This window comes from Brienomyrus brachyistius, chromosome 5, assembly GCF_023856365.1.
Source record: "Brienomyrus brachyistius isolate T26 chromosome 5, BBRACH_0.4, whole genome shotgun sequence".
Taxonomy (NCBI): Eukaryota; Metazoa; Chordata; class Actinopteri; order Osteoglossiformes; family Mormyridae; genus Brienomyrus; species Brienomyrus brachyistius.
In genome coordinates this window covers 31,517,057-31,543,538 of record NC_064537.1, presented here as the reverse complement: position 1 = coordinate 31,543,538, position 26,482 = coordinate 31,517,057, and the positions used below count along the sequence as shown (strand labels likewise).

Here is a 26,482-nt window from a genome sequence, read left to right as displayed (position 1 = left end):
ATTATTATCTGTGAAATAATTATCTTCGCAACTTCTCAGTCCTTAGTCTGACATCCATCCATCCATCCATCCATCCATCCATCCATCCATCCATCCATCCATCCATCCATCCATACCTTTATCATAAACTGGATCTCTGATTCTTTGTTAAGCCCTTGGGGGCAATGGCTTTTTGGTAGGAACTGAAGTGAACTATGTATTGATAATTTTGATGCTACCTGGAATATTTCTGAGGATCCTCTGTGACTGTGATGAGTGTAAGAATGAGGATGGATGGGTCTATAAATGTGTCCATATTAATGATGTGTAGGTCGCATACATATATGCATGTGTATATATTAATATGTACATGTCAGTAGTTGTGCGAGCAAGTCAGTGCTTTGATTCTCTTGTCTATCACTGTGTGTCTTTCCATGTGCATCTGTGTGCATGTGTGTCAGTCAGGCTGTCTGTGTCTTTAAGCTCATTGGTCAGCTGGCCTGTGTGTTCCTGTGCTGTGTGTGTCAGTCAGGCTGTCTGTGTCTCTAAGCTCATTGATCAGCTGGCCTGTGTGTTCCTGTGCTGTGTGTGTCAGTCAGGCTGTCTGTGTCTCTAAGCTCATTGATCAGCTGGCCTGTGTGTTCCTGTGCTGTGTGTGTCAGTCAGACTGTCTGCGTCTTTAACCTCATTGGTCAGCTGGCCTGTGTGTTCCTGTGCTGTGTGTGTCAGTCAGGCTGTCTGTGTCTTTAAGCTCATTGGTCAGCTGGCCTGTGTGTTCCTGTGCTGTGTGTGTCAGTCAGGCTGTCTGTGTCTCTAAGCTCATTGATCAGCTGGCCTGTGTGTTCCTGTGCTGTGTGTGTCAGTCAGGCTGTCTGTGTCTTTAAGCTCATTGATCAACTGGCCTGTGTGTTCCTGTGCTGTGTGTGTCAGTCAGGCTGTCTGTGTCTCTAAGCTCATTGATCAGCTGGCCTGTGTGTTCCTGTGCTGTGTGTGTCAGTCAGGCTGTCTGTGTCTTTAAGCTCATTGATCAACTGGCCTGTGTGTTCCTGTGCTGTGTGTGTCAGTCAGACTGTCTGCGTCTTTAAGCTCATTGATCAGCTGGCCTGTGTGTTCCTGTGCTGTGTGTGTCAGTCAGGCTGTCTGTGTCTCTAAGCTCATTGATCAGCTGGCCTGTGTGTTCCTGTGCTGTGTGTGTCAGTCAGACTGTCTGCGTCTTTAACCTCATTGATCAGCTGGCCTGTGTGTTCCTGTGCTGTGTGTGTCAGTCAGGCTGTCTGTGTCTCTAAGCTCATTGATCAGCTGGCCTGTGTGTTCCTGTGCTGTGTGTGTCAGTCAGGCTGTCTGTGTCTCTAAGCTCATTGATCAGCTGGCCTGTGTGTTCCTGTGCTGTGTGTGTCAGTCAGACTGTCTGCGTCTTTAACCTCATTGATCAGCTGGCCTGTGTGTTCCTGTGCTGTGTGTGTCAGTCAGGCTGTCTGTGTCTCTAAGCTCATTGATCAGCTGGCCTGTGTGTTCCTGTGCTGTGTGTGTCAGTCAGGCTGTCTGTGTCTCTAAGCTCATTGATCAGCTGGCCTGTGTGTTCCTGTGCTGTGTGTGTCAGTCAGACTGTCTGTGTCTCTAAGCTCATTGATCAGCTGGCCTGTGTGTTCCTGTGCTGTGTGTGTCAGTCAGACTGTCTGCGTCTTTAACCTCATTGATCAGCTGGCCTGTGTGTTCCTGTGCTGTGTGTGTCAGTCAGGCTGTCTGTGTCTCTAAGCTCATTGATCAGCTGGCCTGTGTGTTCCTGTGCTGTGTGTGTCAGTCAGGCTGTCTGTGTCTCTAAGCTCATTGATCAGCTGGCCTGTGTGTTCCTGTGCTGTGTGTGTCAGTCAGACTGTCTGTGTCTTTAAGCTCATTGGTCAGCTGGCCTGTGTGTTCCTGTGCTGTGTGTGTTAGTCAGACTGTCTGCGTCTTTAACCTCATTGATCAGCTGGCCTGTGTGTTCCTGTGCTGTGTGTGTCAGTCAGGCTGTCTGTGTCTCTAAGCTCATTGATCAGCTGGCCTGTGTGTTCCTGTGCTGTGCGTGTCAGTCAGGCTGTCTGTGTCTTTAAGCTCATTGATCAGCTGGCCTGTGTGTTCCTGTGCTGTGCGTGTCAGTCAGACTGTCTGTGTCTTTAAGCTCATTGGTCAGCTGGCCTGTGTGTTCCTGTGCTGTGTGTGTTAGTCAGACTGTCTGTGTCTCTAAGCTCATTGATCAGCTGGCCTGTGTGTTCCTGTGCTGTGTGTGTCAGTCAGGCTGTCTGTGTCTCTAAGCTCATTGATCAGCTGGCCTGTGTGTTCCTGTGCTGTGTGTGTCAGTCAGGCTGTCTGTGTCTCTGTGCACATTGATCAGCCGGCCTGTGTTCCGCTGTGCTTGTGCTTGTGTGCGATGCTGTGGCTGAGGCCATCTCCGGCGTCGACCGGCCCGGGAGGCTCACTGATGTGTTGTGACAACGGGGGGACGGGCTGGCAGGCGCTATCCGTGCGGCACCATATTGCCCAGCTCCCCGGGGAAAGGGGATCAGCGTGCCAGCCTTACCGGAAAGTGCTAATAGGCGCAACACGTCTTGCTTTCACACATTAGGGTGAGTGGAGGGTGACAGATTGGAGCTGTGATACTGGGGAGTGAAAGGGAGACTGGCTGCTCTAGGGGCGTGTCGCTCGGCACTGAGCCGCACAGGCTGGTGACGGGGACTACTCACTGAGGCCACACGCCCACCAATCGGCACAGGCCAGATCCCTCATTTACAGGTGCAAAAAAGTGCCAACACAAGACTGTCTAAGGGCAGAGCGGTGTGGGGTTCTGCACTGCCCTGAAAGATGGACTATGTTTTATTTATTCTGAATTTAAATCACAGACCGTTTCTCCCAAAGGAATGGCTATAATACACCTTGATCACACCAAAGAGCTTGTCTGAAGCTCAAAGCTCAAAGCCTCCCATCGACCAGTATCCAAAATATGGTTTGCTAAAACCTCACTTGTTAATTCTGTGCCACCGAAATACATAAAAAAACAGAAACAGAAGAATGAGTTTCATCAGTTACTGTTGCTAGATTTATCATTGAAATGGTGAAAGTTTTGAAAGATAAAAACGGGCTGAGACAGTGTTCTTAGAAAAGGGTGAAAACGTTCCACTCTCTGTGGTATTATTTTTCTTCAGTGTCTCCGGCTTCCCTAAAATGAGATTGTCCTGATGACAATCATACGAGATGGTAGGAAACCGATGCTCTTTACACTCAGTCATGTGACTTACGGTTTGGATTTCCTGAGGAGACGGGAAACTCTAGGAGGAAAAAAAAAGCTCAGTGCAGAATTTGATTTGGGCAAAATTTTTTGAGTGAAACAAATTGCATGTTTTCACTGTTACACACTTATATGTGGTTTCATGAAAGATGCAGGTGAGGAAAGGCTGGCATTTAACGTTGGGTCACAACAACCTCAAGACAGACTTTCTAACATATGATCGAACCTGAGGATGAGAGATGAATAGGAACCATGAGCCCGTCAGCCTCAACACGAAAACATAGGTGATTCATAGAGAAAGTGCTTCACCTCTATGTGTCCTCGGTACATGTAGAAAGTAGTACTGTGTGGTTCTGTGGTTTCAGACAGGCACTAGTGCAATAACACTAACTATGCTTTCTGCAAAGACACAAGACACATGGAATGTGATGAAGCCGACTGAGGATTAGTGAATGACCTGAGAATATAGATAAACCAGTGAGACCCATGGCTTTGCTTCCTGTATAATGAGCAAAGTGCCTTACCTTGACTGGCTATATTCTTCAACTATCTGTTGAATAAGCAAAGGTTCTAGTAATATATTGAGTGTAGACAAATTCTACCAGAGCAGAAACTAGCCAAAGTGTTGCCATTATACATGGTATTTGAAAGGTAGCTTCATGGTTAGACAGGTATAAGTCTGCTGAAGGACTGAAGGGCAGGCGTGGAGTTTATTGAATTAAATGGGCAAAGACTGGAAACAAACAAGATTAGGAGGGATAGAAAATCAGAGAAGAAACAACCAGGAAAGGAACAGGCAACAGGAAGGTTCAGCATCAATGACCGGACTGGGGATTACTAGACTGGGAAGCACGTATATACAGAAGTCATGAGGGAGCTAATGAGAAGCAGCTGGGAGTGATATTAACATGAGAATTAGGAACAAGAGGTAAGACAAATGAGTAACAGGTGTGGCTTGTTAGGACCATGCTAGGGTGGAGACAGGATGGTCAGATGGACATGGCAGGCAAGATGTGACATGTGGGATATTTGCATAAAGATTATACGCTCGTGATCTGGCACTGGCTTCCCATGTAATTACATTTTCTGTTTTTTGTGTTTCTAAAACACTGTTATGGTGAGAAATTAGAATTTATAATTTAATATTACCCTTGTTTCATTATTTAATAAATATATTCAGAAAACAATAACAATTTAACTGAAAAGCTATTTCAAGTCATTCTGCATAACAATGTTACTGTTATGATTCATTTGGATAGCCAATTTACCTCTATACCTGATTCTTTTAATAACTTTGTTGTTTTCCTGTGAAAGTTTTTTAAAACGCAAGAAGACAAAAATGAAACACTTCATGCTTAAACACCACAGAATGTGACAACACAGAGTACATAGCCCAACAAAAACAATCGAGGAAACCGTGCAAATATATATGCAAGTAACTTATCTGAAAACTGAAGACGAGAGCAGTGTGTGTAGGAGGTCGTGGTGAGCATACACTTCTCTGAGGGTGTGTGGTTATGGAACTGCGTGTACGGGGGGGAGTTGGTTCAAGTTGTTTGTGATCACAGACCTCAGAATGGAAAGACACTGAATAATATCCAAAAAGGAAACTCCACGGTGAATTTCTTTTCAGAGATTCTGTTTCCTATAAAGGCCGCACTTATACAAAATCACTGAACTGAATTTCGTTCTACGCTATAGACCTCTTTTATGTTGTTATATATTATTCAGACACATAATTACGTCAGATATTTTTACTAGTATTAATGGAAAAATATGCATATAAAAATATGTCTATGTAGTCATATTTTTATGGTGTTAAACGCTTTGTTTTCTGTATTTCATTTCTATACTTCATTTCTGATCTTGAAATATAGACTATTCATTTATTGGAAATTTTACCTTACTTACCTAAAAAATAAATGATTCGACTTAACAAAATACAATTATGTGTATGTCAGTCATACATTTGCACTGCAGTATGAAAGTAATTATCAGTTTGCGTAAGCTTATACGCCCCATCTCGCTTTACTTACTTTGGAGATTGTAATGATAATTTTTTCTCTGATTGAGAGGAATAGAAAGGCTGGATGGAAGGGACAGGAAAGAAACACTCGTTTCGACTGATCAGACTGTGATATTGGCTTAGAAAAGAGCTTAGTTTCAGTGATCTGACCTCCAAAATTTCTGTCCAATCTTGCTGACCCAGGGCAAGAGCAGTTGCTCAGTTGCAACCATCAGACACAGACCTCTAACAGGATCCACCTTCAAATGAATGACAGTCACATCCCATTGTTGCTTGACTTCTAGGTCCAGTTTTTTACATTATAACAGACACATGAACAATAGCCTCTGTGACGCCCAGATGCAGGCAGTAAGATGCTGCTGCTCGGCCTTCAGGTACGCAGTGTCGTTATCCAGTTATCTGTCAAAAGGCAGTCCGGGTCATATCCTGCTTCTGTGGCATTTCGCAGTTTGCTTTCTTTATGTCCTTCTTTTTATTTATCTTTTTATATAGAAAAACAAGCCCAAATCCTGCCACACTTTGCTTAATTCTTTGCCCAACCCCCTTTGTCCCAGCATCTGCCTAGCCCCCCCCACAAAAAAAAGACAAGTCAACAGGTTAAACTTTAATGGTGACTTCCTCCTTGAATCTGCATGATCTTCTCAGGTTACATGGATTCCAGTTCCCTGCTACAGACGTGGGGTGCTTGGCAACACCAAGGAACACAGAGATTTTACTTGTGGTCCTGCTAAGACCGGTCTTGCTAATTCGCCTCCAAGAATGAACTTGGGGTGCAGAGATTCATGGGATTGGTCTCATTTGACGAGGATGAAACCGATATATCCTTTATTTGTGGTGGGGCCAGAGCAGCATTCGGGGGCGTTTACCACCCTTCGTGCTTCTGACGTTGAGCACTTTGTCTTTGGCAAAGGCAGATGATGTAAAACGGTTACACAAGAACGGTCAAGAACGCATACTGAGGGTTTTGTGCGAGGATGAGGCATGATGCAGGCCGATCAGAAATGCGGACGACCCACTTGCGGTTCATGGGGCAGAATGTGTTTATTAAACAAAACAGAAAACATTGGGAACACTACAAACATAAAGGACCACGAGGGGTCAAAACTAAAAGTGTATAAAATAACTAACAAAACCAAATGATCTACAGAGGGACAAAGAAAGACTAAGTACAAAATGGAGCAGGCAGGACTTACATCAAACAGCAAAACTACAACAAACAATGAACCACTGGAGAACACAAGGCAAGAACTTAAATAGGAAAACTGAACTGGGTAATGAGACAGCAGCAGTGAGACAGACAATTAACCAATAGGGGAAGGTGTAGGACAAGGAGCAATCAGGAAAACACACAAGGGCAGGTACAAGAACAGGGAACAGGTGAAACTGATTAACTCAGGGAACTGGGAGGGGAAAACCTAAGACTGACAGAAAGGAAGGAAACAGAATCTAAACTAGGGGGAGGTGGGATTCGAACACCATGTTGAGCCATGCGGCTATTAGGAAACAGGGAAAACACAAAGACTGAAAGGAGGGACAGGATGGCCAGCGATGTCTGCTGGCCAAACGGGGACGGGACACAAAAGACCAAGGCAACAGGAGCTGACCCTGACAACCTGTAGTGTTTGGGTGTGACTGTATGTGCCCTGCAATGGACCGGCACCTCTTCTGAGTGCTCTCCTGCCTTGTGTTGTGTGCCACCAGGGACAGGCTCCAGGCAGGATGGATAAATGGTTGCATATTTGCAGTGATACTGGCTGAAACAGGCCCATGCTCAACTAAGGCACCAAACTGTTTTCAACAAACTGAAACGATATATTCACTTATTTATATTTGTGCCAAAGTAGCCTGCACCTTTGGATCCTGTGCAGGTGTAAATCAATGAATTTACATTTAATACATTTTTATGACTATAGATTTCTTTCGTGTGGATGGTTTTATCACCGATCAAAGCCTGACGTAGTCGGTACTTCTCATATACAAGGGCTTCTACATTTTTCTTTGCTTTGTTTTGGGGCTGGAGATGTCTGTGTAAATACCGGCATAATCCAGTTATATGTTTTGTGCCAGTTTGCTCGTTTTGGTTTGCTGTCTGATGTCTAACTTCACCCTATATATATATATATATTCCCATCCCACTGCTCGTTTCACTTCCTGCACACACAGTAAATCAGTGTGAAGTCTGGACTTTAAAGCATGTATGCTCTGTTGCCAGCTAGCATCTCATGCTAATCGTCGTGCGCAGTATCCAGAGACTGATGCATGCACACAGATTACAGACCAGGAAAATGGAAGGTCAATTTGTATTCAACAAACGTCAAAGCTTCTTACATTAGCAGGGGTGCAGATGTACATCACTGCTTGATTAGCGTGAAGAGCAAAGGAAACCGCTAAGAGCAGCTAAGCAGGGCCGAGCGAGCGAGCGAGCGCGGTGGAAGTACGTCACCTTATGAGTCTTTATTGCCTTTATCTGCTTTCTAAATCTGGCTCTTTTTTTTACCAACTATCATTGTTTTTTTTTAATACTGTGCAGTATGATAACAAACAAATTACATTTATAAGGGACAAAAGCCAATATTTTATATGAGACACGTGGCCTTCTGGGGTTTCGGGCACACAGGCATTTTTCACTGGGTTCTGAAAACCATGTGATTTACTGTTAGTGAATAGTCAATATTCATGATCTGTTGTGAATTAAATACTAGAATTTAAATGGAAACGCCAACCAAACTCTAGCATTTAAATGGGAATTCCACCCCAAAAGCACACACAGTGTGTCTGGTTAATTTCCTGTGTGTATAAACAGACACACCCTTGAGAGACACTTCTGTTACTATTCAGGCGCTATATTAATTCATAGTTACCTAATTACTTAATAATGGTAAGAGTTCACTTGAGAGGGAAAAACATGTAACAACTCATTTACTACCCAACAACAAATCATGAACTAATATTGGTTTCCCCCATGAAAACTGCCATGGTTGATTAACGAGGAACAAGCCTGGGATCAGTACTTAAGAGATACTTAGTTACTGGTTAATTAATGCATTAAATGAGCATGCACTACTGCAATATTCATGTCCCCCCAAGTAAAGTGTTACCAAGAGTTATACACCCGGAAAATTCTAACTATTTCTGTTTACCCAGGAAATGTCAAGTGTTCCTGATATTTCAGCTCAAAAACAAAATTTCCTTTGTGAGTGAGTCTCTCATGCCAGTTACCAAAAGCTGGCAGTATAGTATGTGAAGAGAAACGGCAGACTAGACTCATGCTGTATGAAACATCCAACTGTGATCAGCCTGCCGGGAAAGAAACCATGTAAATGCCTCTTTATTACTTACAAGAAACGAAACGATTTGATGTAAATTCCTCCATCCGTAAGCATGAGGAGCAACATTAATAATAATGAAGAGTGTAAGTATTATAAATGTTGAAATATAAACAATAAGTAAATAAAAACAATTGAAAAGGCTAGTGGTTTGATTAAAGAAATATTACATTTGTGTAAATTAAAATAAATGAAAATGAAGATTGCAATGCAATGGATTATATCACCTATGACTGACAAAACATTTTTAGAGTAGTGAACCACCTTATCATATCTATATCATTTGTGGAGTTGATTTTAGTAGCATGTGTAGCTTATTTCAGTAAAAATGTGTACGGCTGTGTTGTGAGGCACGTGGCAGCTGTGATGTAGCAACAGAATTTAAGCCTGACTCTCATTATTACGGGCGGGAGTAGAACTGGTTACATTTAATCTCTGGGAAAGGTCCCTGTCCATTGTGCTGTTGCCTTTTTGGTTTCCCTTAGGCTGGCTGGCCACCTAGTGGACAAGACGGAGTATGCAAAAATACCAAGGGCTGGGAGTTGTACTGCTAGTGTTATACTTTGAGATTTATTTCCGTTTCTAAATCACAGTCTGCCAAACTGCTTAAAATAAAACAGGCCTTTCAGTGCACTTGACTACAGTCGTTGGTACAAGTAACAGAAAATGTGACATTTAGTAAACAAAAGGCGTCGTGTGTCCCTCGCTGTTCGCTTGAGCCTGGAGATCGATTGAGAGATGGAGAAGTGGGGAGGTAGGTGGGGACTGAGCAAGTGATTCACTGTGAAATGAGACCGCCTCGGGAAATTTCAGCACTGTCATCGAATATTACCAAAGATCCAAGACGGCCCCTAATGTGTGCAGAAAGACTGACAGGCCGCGGCGGCCTTAACGAATTACCTAAAATGATATGAAGGTTCAGAATCTATCTGCACCGTGTGCTTCATGTTCTATTCACGCGTAGTTCATAGATACTGCAGTTTGTGGGTTATTTATGAGAGCTTGTAAACTGTCCATGAAATATATGTAAGACCATAACCCTAAAGGTGTTTTATGTGGCAATAATACCTTCATTTTTGCTGGTGATAAAAGTCATAATTCAACTTAACATAAACTTTTGACAACTAAGTAAATAAAAAACAAAAAACATTTTACTTAATTCTATCGCAATGCCATATAGGCAACATCTAAGTTCACCCAAATTATACCATACCAGGAATTTAAAAAATAGTGATAATCAAAGGGATGATACTGAATGTAATCTTGTTACATTTCAGCTTGTTCAACTTGTTCAACTTGTTCCATTTCCTTGGATTAAGATTAATTTGCAGACACGGCTGAATAATTCTGAACATTTATAGAGATTAAAATTTGTTAAGGAGTGCGTTCGATTGCAGAATTGGAAATTTATGATGGGGAAAGTCTTTCTTGGTGAAGGCCGAATGTGATGGCAAAAATATGGCAGCTGTGACCCAGCTCTTAAATAGCCTCTCTCTGTCACATCATCCTTGTCACATCTCATGGAGATGTGCATACCACGTGGCATCACATTTGACCCAAAGGGAAGCGCCAATAAATCAGTGTATATTTGCTAGTCACATTTCCAGTAGCACTCCTGTTAACACAGCTATGAATAAGAGATGTGGTTTACAGCACCGACAAATATAAAATACAGGGATCCTTAAGTCCATCTGTTTTACGATCTGCAAATTCAAGACGACAAAAGATCTTAAAAGTTCAAAGAACTTATGGAACTGCGGTGTGATCAGGGAGAACGTACTTCTCTGAAATGAGAACAGGATGCAGCCTTGATTGAAGGTTCAAATCACAAGATGGGCACTGCTATTGTACCTTTTAGTTTAGCATTTAATCTACCATGTGTGCGATTATATCCTGACTAATGACATATGAACTTGGGTTTTATAAAAACATGTGGATTGTGAAATGCATATAAAAGTCTGGTAAGAAAATAGATAAGCTAGTAAAATGAGAGGAGGCTAGGAGAGTTCCAGAATTTGACAACACGTGGTTTGAGCTGCTGTCTTCCTAGAAGTCCTGCTTCGTGTGCTGTTAATGAAATGCATATGTCATTGAGTTTCTGTTTGTGTGTTACTTTGCCAGCAGTCAGGTGAGAAGGTTCAGAATCTTCCTGCCCATGCAATCATTGTGTGTAATCAAGTGCAACACGTTCACACTACAAAAACGAAGGAAGCAGTTTGCAAAAATACCTTTTCCTGCTAGCAGTCCCTTCCAAGTTCAGCTCTAAAAACGTATTGTGTAATCATTTAGAGGCTGGATATAACTGAATGTTAAAACTGCTCGTGATTAAATCTGCCTGTTAGATTAGGTGTCAATCATCACACTGTATGGATGTATTTGGGGCTACCCTGTATTCTCTGCATAAATCTCTGTGTTTCTCAAACAGAAATATTTCCTTCTCAGCACAAATGTCTAGAAAAACATGTGCAAACCTTGTGGCGTTACATTCGACCTAAAGGGATGCCAATAAATTTGCGTACATTTGCTAATTAGTCACGTATCTAGTAGCACTCCGGCTAACTTGACTAACACAGTAACACAGCTATGAATAGATGAATGGAGATGTGGTTTACAGCATTGATCAATATAAAGGGATCCTTAAATCCATCTGATTTCCAGTCTGGTGACACATAGACAAAGCATATTGCACCTGCAGAGTAATTTTATCACAAGTTCATGAAACGCAAAATAGATTAATCTGTCCATTGATAATAGTGTAAAAGATTCAGCTGCATTCTCTTACAACGCACTACATTATGTCTATATGGTTTAACACAAATCAATGCTTCCAAAGTATTTCAATGAAGAACATAAACAGAATGTATTTTTAAAAAGGAGTAAAAAATTGTTAAATAAGGCAGTTCTAAATGGTTAAGTATGGTACCTGGGAATGGAAACAAAGTCTTAAAATTGTAAAATAAAGTGTAAATGTCGTGTAACCCTTTTCTGCACAGGCCGAGTGGCTGTTGAATTCGCATCAATCCTTTAATGCAAGTTGCTTTCAGCGACTCTGCTAAACTGCCCGGTTTCTGACATTTTATTTGCTTGCGGGGGGCGTGAAATGGAGGGAACTTGGTCTGAGAATGGAGAAGAAACGTATTTATGCTGTTGGATGAAGGTACTGGGGTTTATGTGTAGGTGGGTGGTCATAGAGTGTGTGGTGACAGCGGTCGCTGCTGGCGGTGTGTTTGTGTGTGTGTGAGGTGGGGGGGGCTTCAGAGCTACTGTTGAATAGAGAACAACAGCACTGACTTTATGTCTATTTATAGGAGTCCGTTCTGCTGCTTTAGGGTCGAGTGAAAGAGAGCAGAGGCCAAGAAGCATGTGCTGCACGGCAGCTGCCTCATAATGGCCCTGTGGTTTCCAGAACAGGATGGGTGGGTTCATCGAATGCTTGCATGTCTGAAGTTTAGCCCTGTGTTAACACAAAGAGACTGTGCCTGTGTGTGCGTGCACTGCAGGGTCGGGCACTCCGGGTGCCGTTTTATTGGCATTGCCTCGGCTCATTTAGAGACATAACAGTCATTATAACTGTTTGCTATTTGAAAGTCGACAAAGCATACAGACGTTTGCAGTACAGATGATAATTAAACTGCATGCAGAACCACACTATCCCGGGTCCTGCACTTTTACGCATGCAGACAACTTGTTTCCAAAACATTGTTCATATTATTGTTCTTTGTGTTTACATAGAAATTAACAAACTTTTACTGATTGTTAAATGCTCGCAGTTCTTTATTAGAGGGCAGTAATGCATAATTACCTCACAGATAATGTGGGTGTCCTGCATGCATAGTCTATTATCATCTCAGGGTTAGATTAGACTAAGATCCTTAAACACTGACTTTATTCCACATAACACTTGCCAGAAATATGGAAGTCATTAATAATATGAATTAATACATTAATACATGTAGTATTTCATTGAGAAAAAGCAGAGAATGCAGAAGTGAGACAATGTGTACTGCTGCTTCGCATTCAGGTCTTGCCACATTTGACAAGTTCACTTACCTGATTGGTTTTCAAACAGTTTAATTAATTTTTTTTCTAGTTGTTTGTCTATTTTTTCTCTCTGTGCAGGAAACCCCCCTGAGCTCTCATTCTTTCAACTCCCCCTCTATCAGGGGTAACTTTACAAGTCATCTGATAAAAACCCCCTTTTCTTCTTAAAAAGACCCCAAGGGACTATTTAGCACTTGTCTAAACGAGTGTTAATTCCTGTTGCGGTACCATATCGCTGCATGGTTCATGTTGCTACTCCATCTTTCAAATAACACAGCCTATTTAACTATGAGATGGATTATTAATAAGAATAAACATCTGGCCGTGATACATGACTGTCTTATCTTGAGTGTATCTGTAATTACCTCCCGAAAATGCCTATAAGAGTGTCAGTGGAGTTTTTACCAAAGAACCTCTGGAAACAAACACTGGTGAAACACAAGGCAGCACTGTGCAGATGATAACAAACTGTCACTCAGGCTGGTGAGTAGGGTGTTGAAAAGCTACTCAGCTGTAGCCTTGCACAGTAATCGTCATAGTAAAAAAAAAAGAAATAAGTGATTAAGTAGTTTTACAGAGTATAGCAGGGGATTAAAAGCAATAGCCAACCACATTAGTTTGTATCTAGACTAAAACCCATTAGCCCGTTACTCTGGAGTATCCTAAATAGTAAAAATACTTGAAATCTGAGAGGAAGTTTGGTTACATTGTGGCTAAATCACTATGTCTTCTTTTGAGGCTGATTTGCCACTAATCGTCTAATTCTGCAGTAAAGGAGGGCAGCAGGGTGGCATAGGGGCAGCCCTTCACATTCTGGCCCATGTTCTGCAGGTTTCCTCTGGGTACTTTGGTTTCCTCCCACAGTCCAAAGACGTACAGTTAGCCTGAGTAGTATGTATAAAGGCTGCCAGTGTGTATATGAGCATTGCAGGGGGTTGGCATTCTGGCTCACTGTCACCTAGTACTATAAGCAGCTGGAAGATGGATAGGTGGGTTGTCTAAACTGGTAAGTTGTGCGGTAAGATTCCTATTCAGAAGTATCACCTTAATAAGATGAGATGAGATGATATGAGATAAGATGAGACAAGATGGGATGCGATTAAGATAAGATAAGATTAGATTAAGATAAGTTGAACCTTTATCAATCCCACTGTTGGCAAATTCAAATAGTTACAGCAGCCAAAAGTACAGAATCCTAATAATCCACCCTTATGACAAAATGTGAAGCATTTTCAATATTATTTACAGTGAGTGAAATAATTATTTGGCTCCCTGCTGAATTCTTAAATTGACCCATTAATAAAGAAGTGCAAAGTCTATAATTTCAGTGGTAGGTTTATTTCACAGTTACAAACCAATTTGTCATTTATCTAGGGAAATACGTTTTTGATCCCTTGGAACACATGCTATAGTGCTTGGTGGAATAACCATTGTGGCAAGCACAGCCGTCAGAAGTTTCTTGTAGTTGGTCACCAGGTTTGCACACAGCTCAGCAGGAATTTTCATCCACTCCTCTTTGCAGATCTCTTCCAAATCCAAAGGTTTTTATGCCGTCAGTTGGATAGATGAAGCTTGAGTTCCATCCATAGGTTTTCTATGGGATTAAAGTCCGGAGACTGGCTAGGGCCCCCCATGACCTTAATGTGCTGCTTCTTGAATCACTCCTTTGTTGCTTTAGCCATATGCTTAGGGTGGCTGTCTTGCTGGAAGACCCACTGAAGGGGTGGCTTAAGGAAGAAGGTTCTCATCCATGATTTTACGGTACATTGCTCCATCCATCTTTCCTTCAATGCAGTGCAGCCGCCCTGTACCCTTTGCAGAAAAACACCCCCAAAGCATAATGCTTCCACCTCCTGTTTGACGGTAGGGATGGTCTTCCTGGGCTTATAGTCAGCATTCCTTTCCCTCCAAACACGGCGAGTAGAGTTGATGCCAAACAGCTTGATTTCGGTCTCATCTGACCATGTCACATTCTTTCAAGCCTCATTGGAATTATTCAGGTGTCCACTGACATACTTCACAGAGGCCTGAACACGGGCCCTCTTGAGCAGGGGTACTTAGGGAGCACTGCAGGACTTCAAACTGTAACGGCATGATGTGTTACTTCTTGTTGACTGTGGTCCCTGTTGGTTTGAGATCATTAGCGAGCTCCTCCCATGTAGTTCTGGAGTTAGACCTCACAGTTCTTAGGATCATTGATGCTGCATGAGATGAGATCTTCCTTGGGGCCCCAGACTGAGGGTGATTGACAGTTATCTTGTCTTTCTTCCATTTGTAAAAATTGCACCAACAGTAGTCGCTTTCTCACCAAGCTGCTTGCTGATGGTCATGTAGCCCATTCCACCTTAGTGAAGGTCCACAATCTTGTCTCAGCTCTTTGTTATTTCCCATTGTGATAAGATTGAAGATGTAGACAGGTTAGTGACCCAATAATACTGTTTAATAAACAATCTGTTTCATCCATGTCTGATATTTTCTGTCCATCAAGCCGTTCTTTGCCCCTGCAAGCAAACTGTCTGCATCCAAATCCCTAAACACCTGGTCGTTTTGGTTGTATTTCATAATAATATAATCATATAAGAATAAAACCTTTTCTTACACTAATAATATTTTGTTCAATGCACCTGCACCTCAACACACAACAGTGCGGTAATACCATCACATGATATACAGGAATAAACCATAGGGTACTTATTAAAAATTTAATTGACACCTGTAGCATTGTTTTGGTATTAACACATAGGATATTAACTCAGCCATCTTCTTCGGTCATGTGACTGGGTCTCCATTATGTTAATGCACAACAATGGTCACAAACTCACCTTTGGATATTGACAGAGAACTTGTGTACCTGGAGGAAACCCTCAGAAAGGTAAGTGAAATATGCTGACATGTACATTGTCACACAAGCTCTCTCTCTCTCTCTCTCTCTCTCTCTCTCTCTCACTCACACACACACACACACACACACACACACAGGTTTGTAATTATCTTTGGGGGGACTTTTCATTCGTTTCTATGGGGAAAACACTAATCCCAACATAACGACCTTAACCCCCACCCAGCCCTAACTTAACCATAAATAACCAAACAAAATACAAGACTTTTGGCATTTTTCATTTTTTGGTTGCATTCACAGATCTTTGTGGGGACCTGAAAAATGGTCCCCACAACATCAAAATAACAGATTTTTATTACAATGTGGGGGTATTTGGTCCCCACAATGTAATATTAACATAATCCACACACACACACACACACACACACACACACACACACGGGGCTGTATTCAACCACACAAACTTGGAGGTGTGATACTATATTACCAAGTGAAATATAATGAAAATGTGAAACCTCTTATTAAAAATGTACTCACGCGACAGTGCTGTCATCTTTACAAAGACTAAGATTATAATCATTGGTACTGAAGATAAAGACTTGATCTATTGAGTAACAATACAATTTAAATGGCTTGAGACAGGACCAGCGACCTAAAACTGTGGACCACTAGATTTAGTCATAGCTCTTAGGTAGACGGCTCATCAGTTAAATGTTCCGTGTATATTAACAATAAGGCTATAGCAATTTTGAATGGGTACATAGCTACCTACCAACATCTTGGGCTGACACAAAGCCTTATCTAACAAAATGATCTGCTTGTGATAACAGCATTGTATTGTTTTGGTCGCATGTGATGCCAAAAATAGGCTCTACTCCTAAACAGTGTTGGGGAAGTTACTCACAACAGTAACCCATTACAAACAGAGGTGGAATATTCAGGTCCAGGAAGACCAAGGTTCTGTTTCAGCCAATCAGCTGAGTACTCTGTGACTAGGACGCTTTATACTCAACTGGTTGGTTGAAACAAGACCTTGGTCTGGATTTATACTTTCTGGACTTTCCCAACACTGCTGCTAAATAACCCTTTTGTCCTATAAAGAGTAAGTCTACAGTAAAAAGACAACTGCTATGCAAATGTTTTCACATGTCTGATTGTAAACACTGTTATATCTCAGTTTGGGTGTGAAATTATTTTTTGGTAGATGCATCCGAACCTCGAAGGACTGCTATCTAGCTTACAGCCGTAATGCGAAGAACCTATATTGCTGGAGAGGGTGAAATCGATATATTTTTGTTGACACCACCTACTTGGCCCTGGTGAAGAATTCAGAGAGTAAAGGTCATGCTCCTAGCAGGCTGCCAGGCCGCGACAGATTTCAGCTTTCAGTTTGTCCCAGCAGAGCAGGGCTGTACCACACAGTCACAATCGCATCGGCTCTTTGACCATGCGAAGCAGAAGTGGAAGAAAAACATCAATCATATGAAGCAGAAGTGAAAAAGTATGCAATCACACTTTGGGTGTAGGAGGTGATGAGTCGGTGGCAAGAGACTGAAGAATTGATTCCATCCACTTGTCACTAGACTGGCTATGACACACGGTCATGTAAAGCAGTCACATGATTTCATGAAATCAGAAAACTCTTATTTTGCAGAGGCAAATTTCCCTGCTTCACATACAAAACTGAAGGGGAAAAACACAACTTTCAAGTTCAATATAACTAATTATGATTAGATGCTTTATTCATATTAGAAATTTGACAACCGGTGAAAATTAGCATTCTGTGCATCAATTTGAGTATATCTGTGCTGGAAAAATGAATAGCGCAGAATTAAAAAATTCATGGTGTTCTTGTTATATTTATGACAATTATGAATCTGGGGGTGGGCAGAGGGAGGAACGAACATGGCAACACTGTAATTAAAAAGGCAGCTGCAAAATAAACATATGAACAATGCTCTTTATTTATAAACCCCAAATGAGAAACTCCACGTGCACAAAGCAGCAAGCACGTTTACCTAGCGTTCATTTTAACCTTGCACCCTGTACTTGATTAATGGTTACAAAAGATTTATGTATGGATGAACTTTCAAGCCCAGCTTCTTTCCTATCATTTACAAAACTCAATATCTAGATTTCCACCTCCTTCACTGAACTCCGAGAAAGCACTAACTTTAAGTCTGAAACCATTTCAACTATATACATATGTAAGAGCATTTCTTTATTCTTCGTGAGGTCTCGTGTTCTGCAGCAGCACAATGCTACAAACTGCCTATAATACCCTCAAATCTACCAAACCTTAGAAGCCAAGACCACAAGCACCTGGCAGGATAACTTCAAATTCTAAACCCCGTCGCACTTTATTACTAAGGAATCACGATATATTTGACCTTTTAAAATAATTTATAACTGGAGTATAAATACTGCATTTTATTGTAGAGATTTTGGCGACAGGGACAGATATGACCAAAAAAGGGCAGTGGAAAGACCAGAAAGGTAGCAAGTACAGCTACTAATGCGAGCCGCCGTTAACGCTGCAGGGCACAGTCCTTCACAAGTACTGAAATGAGCACAGTGCAAGTTTCAGTGCAAGTAAGAGTTTATTTTTCACAGTATTTACAAAACCAAAAAGTAAAGCTTTTGTACAATTTGTTTATTTTGAAATCCTCAAACTAGCAAGTGCTATCACAAAATAGTCCTATTAGGGTTCCCCATTAATATTACTTAAATGCCTTGACAACTTTGGCTATTTGTTATTTAGTCCCTGTGGGGAGGGGGGTGTGCCCTAAAGAGAAGCCATATTCACAAAGCTTTGCCCCCTGAGTTATTTAAGAACTTTATTCTCTATTATCACAATTTTTTTTTCTTTAAATGAAGCGACTGCAGATAGAAAACAGACGATTCTAGAGAAGCTTCATGTTCCACACCGACAGGCTTTATGGAAGTGCGACTTAAAAAATAAATAGAGCAAATCTTTAAATAACTCCTGAGTGAATTCTTTGTGAATAATGGCTGGAGTCACACCGTTTTTGCTTTGTGGTATTAGTGGATTTGGATAATTCATTAGAAACATATAAGTATTTACACTGCGTTGAGTAATACTATATACAAATTATGATGCTTTAACAGCTGAATAATTAAACATGGAGATTTTGCTCCTAATTCAATAAAACATCCACAGATTAAACAATTGCAACTTTTTACATTCTGTACTATTTACCTGCTTCCTAGTCTCATTATTTGGCCAAACCATGATGGTTTTGTACGCATGCGAACGCATGAGTTGGTTGAAATGACGACAATCAACATAATGCACTGGGGGAGACTTACTATCGTTTTTTGCAGTGTTTCAGTCTTACTACATAAAATAAATAAAGTCTTGATTTATCAGAACTAGGCCTTTGATAAAATGTACTTTGTGTGGTTCATGTTGCAAACAAAGGAAAACGGTCTAATTAGGCCTAATCTCACATTTTCATTATCAAATGTTCGGAAAACTGATATTTCCTTTTAAAGAACAAATCTATAAAATAGTCACATCTTCATTTTGCCATTACTGAAATTTCTTAACACAAAATTCAGCTAAGTATGACAAAAATATATAGTAACAAATCCAACACATTTGGTTTAATGATTTCAATTATCAGCTCACGTGAAGCTAATGCTTACTGATTAACTGGAACACAAGCAAGCAAATACAGTTATATGCAGGGAACAGGACTGGAAGTTTCTGAAATTGACAATACAAGCCAAAAAATTCATGGAAGTTTTGTTTCGTTAAAATGAAATAGGGGCTCACTGTAGAGGACTTTTAACTTTCAACCTCCGTCCTTTACCACCATGTTAAGAGTACTTAGATAACCGATTCTATGTCACCTATAAGTTAAGCATCAAAGAAAATCTAAGAAAGGCGTTTCCTTTGGGTGGCTTGTTGAGAGGACTGGCACAGACGGCGCCTGTGATTTATAATAAATGCATCAAGCGATGGGTACATAATCAGCATTTAAAAAGAAAGCATGATTCAAAAGGGATTGCTGCGGAGAGAAGTGCGACTTTAACCAGCATGGGACAGGATGTAGCTGGATGAATCTGACTATCTGTGCATGTAGGAGTGAACACAGAGGGTCACAAGCATTCTCAACGAAATGCAGCGGTAGAAGGCAGCCACACAAAAGGAAAACACCCCTTTAGATATTTTTATGTGTTACATCATTTGAACATATCTGATGCATTTTGATACCCATTACACTTTGAAAAAGTCATAAATTACAAACAGTTGACATTCTGTTTTAACGCCGACAAAATGATGACTGTGCGGCACTCGGTGAATAAAACACATACGATAAAAACAACTTTCACACTAACGGCAATTAAACATTGACAGAGGAAAATTACGTTGATATATTCATTGAAACTGTAGAATCTGTCGGGATCAAACGGATACGTCACGAAAATGAAGAAATTTGTTATAGAGGGTTACGAAGAACCTGGTTTGCCCCTGTGACTGATTGTGTAGATACATGTGGCAGCAGAGCCGCCGGTTTGCGGCGATGACAGAAAACCATAAAGGATCAGTAAAGCAAAAACACTAAAATATAATGGAATAATTACAGACAAGCTAAACAGCTAAATTGGTAAATTAGCAAACAGATTAGACAGACAGAGACAGACAGACAGACAGACAGACAGATAGATAGATAGAAAGAGGGATGGCACAGTTTTTATTGCTGATATATTAAATATTGTAAGAATGCAGTAGTTACTTACAGAGGACCACAGTAGATGTTTATGCTGCAAACTGAAAAAGTCAAAAACGAAGACCGTTCCGCAGTTGTTTGCTGAAATCGAAATTGCAGAAGCTTTCTGTGACAGCTTATATTCTCTCTGAGAGTCAAATCCTTAAATGAACATAATAAGTAGTCTCCAGTATGCCATGCGATAGGCAGAAAGATTCTAAGCAAGTACACTAGTGCAAAGAAAATAGCTACGAACACAACGGCTGAAAACTCTAAAATACTCCACTAGTTACAGTGGGGGACAGCTGGTATTTTTAAAAGTCACATTGAAAGTATTTTAATTAGCATCATATTCACACAAGGCAGTTTAATCTATTCAACAGAGATATGCAACTTTTTTGCCAACGGTATCCAAAGACATCAAGTCAGTGTCGTGGAGACAACCATTGCCTCACTGCCTCGTGTTTTAACAGACTGCATTTGCAGATCAGCATCAGTCTCAATGCAATTCAGTGTCATTGCCTATATCTAACTTGGGCATCAAACATAACGTACGGGGAAAAAAGGAGGGAATAGGGAAAATTCCTATTATGTCTAATACCAGGTTATGTTATTCACAATATCACTTTTCTGTTATGGGGAACCTGTCCTGATAACACTTTTCTTTGTTTAATTTTCTCTTCTGGCTCAACATACATCATACACATGCACACATGCGTTCAGTCACCTAGAGTCATCCTGAATTCCCCTGAACTTTCCCCCTAGGAGAGAGAAATCCAGAGGACAGGGGAGGAAGCCACACAAATACCTGGAAAACATACTGACTCCAGACAGACACAAGTTCTAATAACAGTATGTTTCCGTTTTCTAGACGCCACAAAATGGAGAAATTGATTTCAGCTACTACTAATGTTTACACAAAACCATAGCAGTGCGTGCCCTACCACTACATACATGTACTTAAGTTCTTAAGCTTTTGCCGCTGCTCAGCAACCAAAGGTCAGTTAAACACTGTGATTCTTGGAGATTTAATAACGTTCTTCTCCAATTAGCAACACCGATTAAAAAGGAACAGGAATTCAATCAATAGCTACTGTGCCTCAGTTGTTTTTCAAGGCGACATCATTCTGAGTTCTCCAGCCAACCCTTATATTTTTTCTAGTTCTTCTCTCGCAAATTGAATTCCACTAAACATGTGCCAGAGGATCACTTAGTTTAGAGAAAAACTACATGGAGTGGCTGCGGTTTCTCAAGGAGACATCAGGCCATGTACATGTACAATCTGGCCCTGCATTGGATAATTTGACGTAAAAAGAGTGATTCTGAAAGCCCATGTGAACCTTTATGAGGCTTCAAGATTTCAGAATCACCCAGGAGCTAAAGGTGAAACAGGCAGACTAAGAACGGGATCCTCCTGTTCTGTGGACTGATTTCAACCAACACTTCAGATCACTGCAATGCTTCATTATATTTATAAACTGGTGGTTTGGTGAATGAATATGAATCAGTGGGATCAGACAGCAAGCTGTCTGTCTGGTACGTTCATCATAAGAGGACCGCATCTGTGGGATTTGTGCCCTACATCACAGCAGAAGCGTTTGCTATTAATCACCAAAACCAATAGACATGGCTCTTGCGAGGTGCAAAAAATGAATTAACGTCACCACAAGTCTTTCTTTATGGCCTCAGCTTGAGCTGTAAAATAAGCACCGCGTTCCTCTAATGTCCAGGAAGACGTAACGAAAAGCAGCTTATGTGCAAACAACTAAAGGCAGTTAGTCATGAAACAAAAGCCCTGGCACCTTATACTCAGAAACCATACAGTCTCGATGCGTGTGGGGCGGAGATATAAAAATTCAGAAACAAAACTTTCAATCACTTGACTGAAAAAAAGAAAGAGCGATACCGTTTGATCTTTTTAAAAATTATATACACCAGCAGTACTTACTAAATTCAAATTAGCTGACAGGAAAGGATTTTGTCAGATCTGTATTCTCCCATTAAGTTATTTTTTTTAATTTATTCCCTACCAAAAACCCTTAAACAAGTTAATTGCATGCACAGAGGAAACCATTAAAAGCAGCACACTTCATCTGTATGAAACACATGACCTACAACCTCACAGCACATGGAGAGAGACATTTGGGCATCTTAACCACATTGCCTGCCCCGTGTTCGAATGCTGGCAAACCTGAGTACAGTTCTTAAATAACTGACTACACTTGCTCCCTGGATCAAATGAAATCCTTTAATAACATCCAAAAAAAAAACAGGAAAACGTGACAGATGACAAGACTGCTTTGGGAAATACGTCCCAAAACTCCTGAAAGTGAAATTAGTGCCTGTTCAAGCTGCATTTTCTCTATTCATGGTCCTGGACAACTGTGTACAGGTCTTCCTGCTCTCTCTTAGCTGCTAAATTGAACACAAAAAGAAAGCTCACTAAATTAGCTCAGTTATTAAAATAATTACTTTAGGCAATTAGTTAAAATGAAAATTTGCACGTACTGCTCCCTCTGAAAGACTGTTTCCATTCAAATAAAAAATGCAACTAAAATCTACTGCTCTAGGAGAATGTCCTTAGCTATCTGCTAAACAGTGTTACCAAAATGCAGTCTGTAGGTACTGTGAGTTTGTCGGAGGAACTAAGTGTGATGTCTTGCTAAGATCATGAGGTGGGACCCTAAAGGTCTGGGTTTCGTCGCCGAATTACACAGTAAAGGCCAGCAGACTGACAGCAGCTGTTCCGCTCCTCTCCGCAAGCTGCGTGTGGCCGTCCTGGACGCGTCCACGAGAGGACAGACCGTCGCTGACGTGAATGAAAGTGCAAGCGCTTCCAAGGTCATGCATCTTCGTTCGTGTGCTTGAGATCGCGAGCGATGACAGCGGTGGTGATGCCGCCTCAGTGTGATGTGGGGGCAGGATGCTCCACAGACATCAGCAATGATTCACGGCTGCCGTCGAACACCAGGACTCTGCATCAAATCTCAGTCCATTTACAGTCTCATCAAACAGATCAACTTGTCATTCTGAAAGTCCCTGAAAGCATCCACCCTCACTCACCGTGTTGTACAAGATTTACCCTGGGATGGAGACTTGAAAACAGTCAGTTAGTAAAGGAGTACAGGCAACTGTTTCTTCTATAATGGCCCTCTCTAATTGCTTTATTTATCTTTTTTTGCAGTTTCTGCTTCCTTCCAGCAATGCATGCATGACTCAACTCTGGAAAATGATACCCAGTTAACATGTGGTGTTCTCACAAAACGATCTGAGACTGCAGAAGGTACTGGGTGGCCGAACCCAGGCGTGTGCCTCAGATCTTGCTGTTCTCCAGGTGTGTGTCGATGTGCTTGATGAGAGCATCGTCAGGGTAACCGACGGGGAAGATCAGCTGACACAGGGGACAACTCCGGATGTCATTCTCCTCAGTTTCCATCCACAGCTGAAATCAATTAAAATCTGCCATTAAAATACCGTCACACACGGCGGTCCTTTTGCTGACCTTATTACCGGGCATTTTTACTGAGGTGGCTGCTTACATTTCCCACAAGTTTCATTTCTGTTTTGTTCTATATTTTTAGAAGGGTGGAAAAGCAAAGTTTTTGCTGAATAAATGGCCAACAGACTTGGGTTATTAGCAGCATGACGAGTCACTACTTTTGATGAATTCATCAAAATACTAAATTCATTTGTTTATCAAAACTGCATGTTGCTTTTCCAGAAATAAGTACGTAATTCTTAACATCTTTCAGAACAATTTCAGCTTAACACTGGCATATCTATGAGCAAGAAAAAGGTGTTTAAGTGACGCAGCTAAGCCTCCCTAATTCATGCAGATGTACTTTTTCCCGGAGTAACGTATCAAAGAAAATTCCGGATAATCTGTGCTCTATGACTCACGTTGATGGAGGGCCAGGACTGGGCGTGATCGGCGTGCATGTAGCCAGGTGGATGGCAGCTGAGAGTGTTTGGCCCTGTGGGGATTGGAAAAGCTGAGCAGGAGGATGGCCCCCGGACAGCGGAGGTGGCAGCCGATGCCCCCAGGGTGCGTGGGGGGCTGCTGGAGTGGGCGCAGGCCCACTCCTCCTCGTCTTCGGAGGACTGCGGTGGCGCCGGGGGCAGCAGGGGGGCGGGACCCGGAGGCGGATCAAAACGCAGATGGGGTACCTCTGAGATGGGAAAGGGAGGCTCACGGCTGTGTCGCGGGCTTCCTGCCAGGCTACCCCCACTTCCCCCTGGAGGCCCAGGCTGGGGAATCCCTTGTTTGACGTAGCCTTCCGCATAGGGCCGGGGTTTGGGCAGTGTGGACACCGGGTCCAGGGTGAAGCGAGGCGGCCGCTGGTAGGCAGAGGGGTCCGCCACTTCGGAGTAGCTGCGCCGGCCCTGGAAGCTGGCCCGCAGGTGGTGGGGGGTGGGCCGGCACGAGTAGGACGCCGGGCCATCGGTCATTTCGGGAAGTGGCGAGCGGCGGTGGATGTCCGGGGAGAGGCGCTGGGGCACGGGTGAGCGGCGCTGGGGGATGGGGGAGTGGCGCTGGGGCACGGGCGAGTGGCGCTGCGGGATGGGGGAGTGCCTCTGTGGGATGGGGGAGTGCAGCTGGACTGGGGAGTGCAGCTGAACTGGGGAGGCACAGCACAGCGGTGGGGGGTTAGAATGGGCCACATTTGGTCGACCACAGAGAGAAACAGTCCAAAGACAAACTGATTACTTACAAAAAAAAAGCAGATCTTTTGCATCCTTATCCTCACAGTGGTTATTTATATTATGTTTATATTATATATATTTATAACTGCTCATTACATTGTTTTTCTTGTATTGTGCTACAGTCTGTCCTGTGCACAGGGTTGCCAACTTTGGTCAGTTGGCTGGAGAGAGATATTCAATCTGAAACAAGTCTGCACACACGTGCACATGTATGTAACAGTCTAATTACCTTGTAAATAGTCTGTAAGGTTTGCAAACTGCCCCAACACTTTTGATGTGAATGATTTTAGGTTTATAACTGAATAATATAGATTTGCCGTAAGATTTCTTGCGTGAGAGTCTGGAAGCGTGAGTGTCACACCGGATGCGTGAGAGTTGGCAATGCTGACTATGCCTCCATCCAGCCATCCCTCCCCTACGACCATGGCGCAAAAATTTCACTCTGAAACACATGACAATGAAGCTTGAAATCTGAACTCTATGAGGAGGAGTCACACACTGCATTCTTTTTCTGCTTTGGACCAATCAGCATATCCTAGTTTTCAGCCCAATAAAAAACCACTAACCGTGAGTCAAATTTTTTTTGTCATCCATATGTAATGAGAGTTGCGAGGAAAAACTGCCAGTATTAAAGATCACTGATCATAAGCTGAATGACCAGAATCCATTTACTTTTTTATGTTGCTTCCTGCCTCACACCTCAGTGGTTTTCGCTGTACATTTGTAACACAATTTTTTCCACTGTAATCATTCACTAATATTGCTTTCATGCTTCCTTGAGCATAGTATGCAACCTTCCTCTAGCTTAATATGTAAATAAAAAGTATTCTTAGATTATTTTACAGTGTTCTCTCATTTCTGGAATGACCTTTTCAAAGGTAAGTAATATGAATTGTGTATCCTGCACAGAAAATAAAAATAAAGATAAAAGATAGCTCCTAAAAATCCGTAGGTCTTCGCATCTACACTTCTTGCTCAAGTTCTGTATCCAGTATCAAAGAGAAAACAATCTTTGTGGTTGTGTGGTTAGGTGTGCAGGTCTTACAGATGGGTCATAGGTCGTTTATGCTCTTTATCTTATACAGGAGAAAATGTAACAGTTTGTTGGTTTCTGTATGCTTTATTGTTTCAGTCAATAAAACGAAACACATGCCAGTGAAACAATGGCGACTGGCTGCTGGAATACGTTTGTGTTTTTCCCTTTACTGCTAATGGAAGGTCGATTTCTGCTGCGGAGATTGAGATTACAGGTGCAGGATTGCTAACTTTGGTCAGTTGGCTGGCGTGAGATTATCAATTCGAAATAAGTTTGCACACACATGCACACGCCTTTACATACATGTAACATTACCTTGTGAATAGTCTGTAGGGTTTGCAAACAGCCCCGGTGATTCTGATGCAACTAATTTTAGGTTTCCAATGAAACACAGATATGCCGTAAGATTTCTTGCGTGAGCGCGTGAGTGAGAAATCGTGAGTGTCACGCCAGATGCGTGAGAGCGGACAACCATGCAAGTGCATCAGCACCCCCGCTTCCGACTTCACAGGCGCTGTTTACCTGTGTGAACA

General features: G+C 41.9%; 2 protein-coding genes across 3 annotated transcripts in view; one reads left to right on the top strand and one right to left on the bottom strand.

Annotated features, from left to right (window-relative positions):
• Window positions 1-14,580: 14,580 nt before the first annotated feature.
• pdk2a (pyruvate dehydrogenase kinase 2a) overlaps window positions 14,581-26,482 on the top strand; it is a 116,915-nt gene continuing 105,013 nt past the window's right edge. The window contains exon 1 of the mRNA XM_049015218.1: window positions 14,581-14,584. The gene's annotated coding sequence lies outside the window, so the exon portion shown is untranslated. The remainder of the gene's footprint in view (window positions 14,585-26,482) is intronic.
• Window positions 18,055-26,482, bottom strand: part of tbkbp1 (TBK1 binding protein 1) — an 87,849-nt gene continuing 79,421 nt past the window's right edge. For both annotated transcript variants that reach the window (XM_049015202.1, XM_049015201.1), the window contains 2 exons: window positions 24,110-24,828; window positions 18,055-23,651 (listed from right to left, as the gene is read on the bottom strand). In XM_049015202.1, coding sequence (XP_048871159.1) covers window positions 23,523-23,651; window positions 24,110-24,828 — 848 coding nt within the window. In that variant the 3' untranslated portion in view covers window positions 18,055-23,522. The remainder of the gene's footprint in view (window positions 23,652-24,109; window positions 24,829-26,482) is intronic.